General features: G+C 41.8%; 1 protein-coding gene across 1 annotated transcript; it reads right to left on the bottom strand.

Moving 5' to 3' along the window:
• Positions 1-1,850: 1,850 nt before the first annotated feature.
• LYSET (lysosomal enzyme trafficking factor) lies at positions 1,851-6,217 on the bottom strand. Its single transcript, XM_050897578.1, has 2 exons — positions 6,148-6,217; positions 1,851-4,044 (listed from the first exon to the last, which is right to left on the bottom strand). Exon 2 carries the CDS (start codon positions 4,026-4,028, stop codon positions 3,633-3,635), a length of 396 nt encoding a protein of 131 aa, XP_050753535.1. The 5' UTR covers positions 4,029-4,044; positions 6,148-6,217; the 3' UTR covers positions 1,851-3,632.
• Between the last annotated feature and the right edge of the window lie 2,640 nt (positions 6,218-8,857).

Genomic DNA, 8,857 nt, shown 5'->3' with positions numbered 1-8,857 from the left:
CAGGCAAGAGAAAATCAGGGGAGTTAACAGGTATCCTGCACAAACTGAGAAGTTTTGTTCGAAGGATAAGTCAATCCTCATATTTTTAATTAAAAAAGAAATCAAGCTTGCAGTTCTACTTTGCTGCTGGAAGAAACATGCGTCACAAGGAACACATTTTATTGCAACTTACTTCTGTCCAAGTTTGAAGGGCTGCAGCCTGAAGTTATGCTCTTCATTGGACCTGCTCTCCCATGGGAGGAAGTGAAGAACACGCTCAGCAGCACTTAAAAAAGTGTGGCAGACATTTTCCTGAGACAGGAAGGGACTGTCAGGTGAAGGTCGAGCAGCTAATGAAACTAGCACTCAGACTGCCCAAGAGTGATCCTCAAGCAGCCTGGCAAAGCTTTATCTTGTGACACAAACACATTAAAAAGAAATCCAGGGTAGGTGGCACAGAGATTAATATTAATCAACCTTGTGTTACAGCTACTCACTTTCTTGGCAGAAAATTAAAGCTCTGAATGATTGCTAAGCTGGTAGAGGTTAGCAATCTTCTGAGGACTTCATTATTACAGCTTCTGCTTTAGGAAGCTCTTCAAGATCAGGTCTGAGCTAACTCATTTTAAGTTAAAAGAGTATGAGTAAAAATAGCTTTCCCACCCCTAAGTGGAAGTTGTAGCAATTCATCTTTTCTGCCCACCCAGTGAAAAGAACTAAATAGACTCGTATGAGCAAGTTCTAGTATATGCTAGTCTCGCATCTTTTATTAATGCCATTGCTGTAGAAACAGATTTGCGCTATTATCTGTCATTTACAATCAAGAACTAACTGAGAAGTACTGTAGTCTTTAAAGACTTGTAAAACTTCTTTGAGCTTGATTATCCCAAAAGCTTGTAGATTATGTCAATTTGTATTACAGGCAGTTATCTTCTGTGACTGAGAACTAATTAGCCTTGACACTATCTACAAATCTTCAGGATAATCAAGCTTACAGTTATTTCACTACTTCTTTTAAAAGCCTACAGTAAAAGCCAATTTAATCATTAATTTTTATAGTCTTTCCTTTACTTAGTCTGTGGGTAAGACTTCACCTGTTGATGTTGCACTGGTGCCAAAAATGCTGGAAGCACCAGTGGAGCTACCTTTCCTCTTCTCCTACTCCTGTTGTCTAGTATTCCTATGCACTATGTTAATAGTTTATACTAATTCTCTCTATTGCTGCTTTCCACCTCAAGCTCAAATCCTTACAGACATAGCATTTGCTTAAATTAGCAAAGTGTGTCTTCCTGTAGTTAGTTGTAAAGCTCATGCTTGTTGACAGCTTTACTCCAAAAACAGGCTTCTGATGGAAAAGTCTACAAACACAAACCTCTGTTCTGTAAGTCACCACTGTGCCCAGCACGTGCTCCACATCCAGGCAGCTTGGCTCATCGCATCAGGCACGCTGATGAATTTGCTAAAGGCCACATGCTTGCACAACAGAAACTTAGGCAGTTCTCCCTATCATTTTCTATTTTTGATGCTTCCTCTTATGTTGTTCTTCTTTAAATAACTCCATCTAGACACAACATAACTGCTCAGTTTAAAAACTATACCATCAAGTTAAAAACATAGTCCAGCCGGAGGTATCTCCCTGTTACACAAAAGTAGAGAAATGACAAAGGGATTCAGTTTCATCCAGCCAGCCCCAAAACTTCAGGCTACAGACAAGTAATTAGGGCACAGACCTTAGAAGGACAAGAAAAAAAGATCAACCAAACATACGCACTGAGGGAAGGACAGGAAAGTAAGCCACAGCAGCTGACTGCCAGCACCGCTATCTAGCAACAAACATGCAAAAAAAAAAAAAACCCAACAAACCACTGATATGTATCTGCATTAACAGACCTCTGTTTATAAACATTGAAAAGTTTTTATTTTATAGATAAATAAGATGGTGATTTTTAAAGTTAGGAAACAACACAACTTAAAAGCTCTGACTCCCAAAGATACTAAAAGTCAGAGTTTATACTTTATTCTTACTCCAGCATATCAAGATGGCAGCTTCCTCCTTTTCATATTGCACTTAGAACTTAAAACCTTCTTGTAAAGGCTACATTGTTTTCAGGTCCTAGCACCAATGCTGGCATTTGAAACCAGTGTCTCCAAATACCTCCAAATGCAAACCGAAAGTTTAAGGTGTTGTAACTGCCATGCTTAAACATAGCAACACTGAAAATAGTGTTCTCTTTCCAAAGCAAGAGAAAGCTGATATTCTCCAGGATTCCCTTAAAGTAGTCAGAAATGGATTAGCATTTGTGATGATTAGGTACCGACAATCACACACAATTGAAATTATAACTGAGGAGTTTAGTTCATAATTGTTTTGGGCCTACTGCTTTTGAAGAGTGTATTTTGCACTGTTTTCACATTTGGAAGGTTACTTCCATCATGGCTGGCTCAAAAATTTAGTTATTCTAAGAAGAAACAAAAAAGAACAAGAAGAAAGAACAGATTCGATATTATTCAAAATACACAATCCAGTAGTTAGAATTAAATGCTATGCCAAAATAGCACTGAAAAATAGAGGTTAAAAATATGGTAAGAAATCTCAGTGGAATTTCAGTACGACTGAAGAAATTTGCATTCATTGCAAGAATGAGAAGAAGGTATCTTACTTCTTCAAATTTCTGGAAGAAACATGGTTATCTGTCTTACAACCTGTTTGTAGCACCCCCCCAACCTAATACCAGTTAACTTTCCCAAATTCAAAGTTTTTCCTAATACATCAGTGCTCCCAGAACACGGTTTTGCATCATGTCCGGAGTGAAATTAGAATGGTAGTAAATTCCAATCACTTGTAATTTTATCAAAGGAGATTTCTATAGATAGAAGAAGAAAACACAAATTAAGTTTTGTGCAGACTATAGGCCAATGCCAGCATAAGCTGCTTTTGACATCGTAGGAAAAGAGTTTAAAGCACCGATCTCCAGGCCTATGCAACTCCTCACTGCCTACCTACTACAGTGTGGTACCATTGTGGTCACTGAAAAAAAGTATGCTACCAGAGAAAAAAAAGTACCTTTTTCCCTTTAAAGGTTCGCACAAACTTTATTCTTTGCTTCCTGTATTTATATCTAAACTTATTTTTAAAAAATTCATTAAAAACCAGCACTGATGTAGATATTACTTAAAAAAAAAAGAAAAAGCAAAGAATTGTGTTAAGTGCAGCTTTTATAATCATGTTCTGATTTTTTTTCCTTTTACATTTACCACAAAAGAAGTATCTTTTCATTGATTTTACTCCAAGGGAAAACATAGGAAATCACTTTTTTGCACAGAGGAGTAAAGTCATGGACCAGAAACTTATTTCCCCACAGGATGTTTCAGATGGAGTGTTGCAATTTTGCATCATTAAGGCAAAATGAGGAATACTTCCATCAAGTGTCACATAGGGCTCTCCCACTCTGGCCATTCTGATTGACAGACTCATATTTAAAAACCTTTGTAGTTACTTTTTTTTTTTTTTTAAATAGAAAACAGTCACTCTCTTCATTGCGTAACAGTTTGAAAGAAAAGGCTCTTTCCAGCCTTCACTCAGAACTTCAGTCTTGTGATTAGATCAGGCATATGCAATTGCTTCAAAACAGCTACAGAAACTAGAAATTGAGCTAAGTGTCAATCAGCTGTAATCTACTGATCTGATTAGAGGCCTTCACAAATGTTTGATGACGATTGCAAATAACAGCCAAGCAGATAGGAATGATGCAATACCCAACAGTTTTGGGGTCAGCTCTTGTACAGGAATAGAGGAACAAGAACATCTGTAAATATGGTATTAAAAATATTATAGTCCACAGCCAAAAAGGCAAGGATAGCAGTCGTACTTTTAAGGAGTGCATCCATGTGGTTCCTTCCTGTGGTTCCTTGGGGTGTTGCTGAATGTGCTCCAGTGCTAGCTTGTTGTAAGTCTCATTGATTTCAAAGACGTAATAAAAAGCTGCAGCACTTGCTAACAAGTACAACCCCACACCAATCCATCCCATCCTCTGGCGGAAGTTCATCATTCTCCATGCTCTGCACCTGGAACAAAAGGCAATGTATACATTCAGTACAGCTTGGAGAAACAGGGGACACAGATGAAGCTTGGTTTTCGTAAGTTAACTTTTTATACCTTTTCATTACACATTAGTAAAAACAGCACAAACATCCACTTCTGAAGACCTGAGTTCCCTCTACATCAGAGAAAATCATACTACTATGCCAGCAACAGGCTAATGGTAATTACACACAATGCTCCATCGATGGCTCTGACTAGTTTACGGCCTGCTAGCTATCAAGTTATACCAGGCTAAAGTCAAGTACTGAGTGAACAAAACAGAAGTCATGAATTGGATAAGTTATTTACCCCATCTGCCCTCAGTGCCTCTAGCCACAAGGTGGGGATAATACAAGACTTTCTATAAATACGGAAAGTTTGTAAAGTTCTTTGACGTCTGCAAGACAAATACGCTGCTAGCCAGCCAGTAACAGGAGCATCACTGCTTGTTTCCAGTGTAACAACATCCAGTTTTATTAAGCTGTAGCTGAGTGCCCATCTATGAACCATATAAAAGGATGTTTTCAATTTGAACATGATTAGATATGTACTAAAGGCATGTACTTTTACCCATTTACACACATGAAGATACTATAACCATGTTACTTGCGCCTAACTGCATTTCTGCTCTACCTGTGTGAACAGTTGCAGTATGCCTTCTGGAGAAAAGGAGTTGAACATCTGTACTAGTAACTGACTTGGTGCAGAACAAACCAGACACCAGTCAACTGGCACTTTTCAGAAGAAGCACAAATTATTGAAGTACCACAGACACTACTGGGCTTGATTTTAGCTGCTTTAAGATCTCCAGCTGGCTGTATGGGTCTAGGTGACTTGAAACACTCTTCAGTCACAAACACTCTAGCTGAAGTACTTCCACTCATACCAAGAAGTCATCACCACCTTCCCTCAAAAATAGCCCTTGGGCAGGGCAGGGAGAACCACTGCTTCACTGCAGCTGGTTAGAGTTCTCCTAACATGCTCTTTCAGACTGTTGGGGTTTTATCCTTCCTACCTTTTTTAAGAGAGGGGTAAAATCAATTTATGCAGTACTGTTTTAAGAAAATATATCAGGCTTTAAAAATACTAGGCAGAAAGGATGAAAAAATCATTTAAGGATGATTTATGCATATAGAACAATAATTATTAATGGAAGTATGAGAGAGTTTACCATAATTGATAAAAAAATCACTACACCTTTCTAAATCCCCCTTCCTGAGGCCAGACTAATCTGTCTGGTTAGCAATCTTGAAAGACTTCCTGGTTTTCCATATCTGAAGGATATCCTCAATCCTGACCTGACAGAATCTGATCAGGGTAGCCCTGGAGAAGTTGTTCTGGCCCTCACACTGCTGCTTTTATGGTGGCTAAAAGAGTCAAACATACAGTGACAGTAAATACGTGAGAATACTATTACTTATGTCTGTGACAGCTATTTGTTGTTTAGCTTATCCTTTTATATAACTTAACAGTATGTTTCCCTTTAATACACCAAGTTAATACTTTTAGTAGGACAACCAAAAAATTTGTGTAAGAAGCTGTTAATCCACTGGGTAAAAACTTAAATCCCAGAGTCCATGTTTACCCAATAGCTAAGTCACTGTCCGTTTTTCCCAGCAGTTAGGCATTTCAGAGACGGCTAACAAGTAGCTGCCTTCAGAGAAAATAAATCTTCAACAGGAATGCACATACTGAAAGCACAAACACTATTAAAATTGCAGCAGATTTAAGAAGGTAAGCAGCTGTTTTTTCTCCTGCCCTTGCTAGCCAGCAGTAGCCAGAAGAGGAGCCTTAGCTCTGGGTTACACCGAAAGAGGCAGAGAGAACGCTTAGAGTTTTCTTATTCTTATTTTCCGTTTCGAGACACTATTTTTACTTGCAGCTTTTGGAGACACCCGCGATGGTTATCAGAGTCATTCACCCCCATTCCGCGGGCGCTCCGGGACTCTCCTCCCGCAACAGGCCGCGCAAACCGGCCGCCAGCGACGCCCGCGGCGCTCAGCCCCCCACGCGAGCGCTGGACCCGCGCTCCGGGCGAGAAGCGCTCCGCCGCAGCGGCTCCTTCACCGACGCCGGCAGCCCCTTACCTTCCTCCAGCAGAGAAGGAGGGAGCGGGAGGGCGGCGGCAGGCGGCCCGCTCCCCTCAGCCCGCGCCGCCGCGCCGGGAAGCGGAGGGGCCCGCCGGCCCGCCGCGCCACTGCCGGCCCGCTACCATCGCCGCCCGGCCACCGCTCCGGAACCGCGGCACTTCCGGCATGTGGAGAACCACTTCCGGTGCGCGCCCGTCTGCATCCGAGCCGAGGCGGGGCGGGCGGGGCGGGGCGGGGCGGGCGGGGCCGGGCCGGGCCTGCCCGGGCGGGGCGGGTTGGCCGGCGGCCATCTTGGCTCGGGCCCGCGTCCGTATGTGGCGTGGTTGGCCTCGCCCAAAATGGCGGCCTGTGCTCACGGCGGCGGCTCTGTGTCGCTGCTCGTCTCCCTTATTCACTCTTCGGTTACCGCTGGCGCGGCTGTGGCTGCCGGCCCCGAGCCGCCGTCGTTTCAGCGCTAGTGCCGGTTCATGTGGTGGTGAAGGAGAGGCCGGGTTCAGGCAGCCCCGCCGCAGCGTGGAGCGCTGGCCTCCTGCATGCCTTGGTGGACAGGCCTGGCACAGCACTCACCTTTTCCCGCGCTGCCCGTTTGAGTGCGTTTGTTTTAATTGCGCAGGCACTCGAGGAGAGGAGAAGCTCACACAGTTGAGTTCTGATGGCTGCATTAGCTAGCTGTGATGCGTTGAGGGAAATATCAGTGGAGACTATTAGGTTGTGGAACAGTCCAACAACTGACGTACATTTGTACATAAATATGTCTTACTGGTGTATTTATATTGAATTATTAGGAAATACAGTACGGGGAAAAAGCCTTCAATGAAGCCAAAAGATCATCTAAAGTGACCAAAAAAACCGGATTTGGTCAGATGTGTGCAGTTCACTGACGTGCACCACAATGATGTTTGGAAAGTTTGCTTCTGCAGAAGGTGTTTCAACATTTCCCTGAATTCAGTAACTGTTCAATGTATACTTCCTGTGCTAGTTAAAAGAATTCAGTAACTGCATAGCACTGTATGTAAAATGAAAAATTTTTACTAAATTGTTGTATCCTGGAGTCATGAGAAAACTACTGTTTTCTCATGCTGCTGCTGGGAGCTGTTGTAACTTCTTTCTGAATTGCTTCACAAATTGAATCAACTATGAGCAAAATGGATATCAAATCCATTTGATTTGTAAAAAACCTTGACTATTACTCTCCGTTAGTGTTGGGAATGACTGACCATTGGCAGTCAGAATGGAATTCTGTCTTCTAAAGATAGAGGAGCAGTGGTGGCCACAATTCACGCGCATCCAGCTATAGTTAAAAAGAAGACTAAAGGAGAATTTATAAAGGGATGTGAAAGAAGAAATGAAAGATGCTAAAGCAATCACTTTTTTGTTTGGGTGTAAATAAATATATATACCTAGGATTTTCTGCCGTTTTTCTTGGGGGATGTAGTAGGTGCTTCTGAGGCAGTATATAAAAGCTGCCGCAAAATTAAATTTATGATGGCTTATCCTGCTACATTTGGTGTTTCAATGAAAATGTTAGAAACTAGTGTTTTGGATTATATTCAGGACAGCTGATTACTAAATGCACGATGCTGCAGATGTCATTGGAGAAAAACGACACTGTTGAGAGCCCACAAAAGTCAGAAATAAGTTCCCTGGCACAGAGCAACTTCACCTTAAGCCATGCTGCTGCTTTTGTTTTTTGCTTTGATGCTCGTTCAACTAGAGGCTCAAAGAAGTGTATCTCCTTGGCCACTGTGAGGACACTAGATGGTGCTCAACACCACAGGCAAAACCAAACTTTTGCAGGCCAGGTGAAAAGCCCGACTCCCACTTCAGAAGTTTTGCACTTGACTTCAGTTGAATGAGGATTTCATAATCTTTCAGGAAGTTTAAATAAACTGTTAATGTAGTTCTGATGAAAGATGTAGGTATGAATAACTACATACAGCTAATAATCCATGGGACACTGCTCTCGACTAAATGCCATTCTTTCCCTTCTTAGAGATGGTGAGGTCCCAGTTGATCTTGAAGTGAATATAGCTCCTAAATAGCTGACAGACCTACTCAGGTATGGCTTTATTGCATTTTCTTATTATTGGGGTTAGAGGTAATGATGGGAAATGGAATAGCTACCGCATAGAGCCTATTTCCTTTAAAATACCAACCTAGATGTCAAAGAGAAAGGTTTCAGTCAGAATTAGTATGTGACTGTGTGAATATATGGCTTGGCAGTGGATACATACGCTGAGTGTCAAGCCCGCAGTTGCACTTAAGATTCTGAAGAAAAGAGAGTGAAATGTGGGGGTTATTCCTACTTAACAAGTCTGTCCTCTGAAGGGTTGGAGTTGGAAACAGAGGATGATTTAGGATTTAACCTGCTTGGTTTATGGGTCTTTTCTTCTGTGTTAACCATAGGCCTGAAATTATGGTTATGAAGAGAAAGATCTAGAAAATTTGAGGAGTTGTTACAGCAAACACAAGCTGCCTTTGAAAGCTAAGGCATGACACCAGACAGAGTGATTTGTAATATCTTTGAGCTACATCTCAATTTTATAAATTCAGTGTTATGCTTAACCTTTGGCATAGTATAGGAAGGGACACAGCAAGTAGCTCAGCTGAGGGTTTGTTTGGGGTTTTTTTAGCAGCAGCCTTTGAGGGAGGAAAAATAATATCAAAATCAGTGGAACAAGAAGCGACTGTTCTCAGCTTTAGAGAG

The sequence above is a fragment of the Gymnogyps californianus genome, chromosome 5 (assembly GCF_018139145.2).
Source record: "Gymnogyps californianus isolate 813 chromosome 5, ASM1813914v2, whole genome shotgun sequence".
Classification (NCBI taxonomy): domain Eukaryota; kingdom Metazoa; phylum Chordata; class Aves; order Accipitriformes; family Cathartidae; genus Gymnogyps; species Gymnogyps californianus.
The sequence above is the reverse complement of the archived record's forward strand: the minus strand, read 5'-3'. Positions and strand labels throughout refer to the sequence as shown.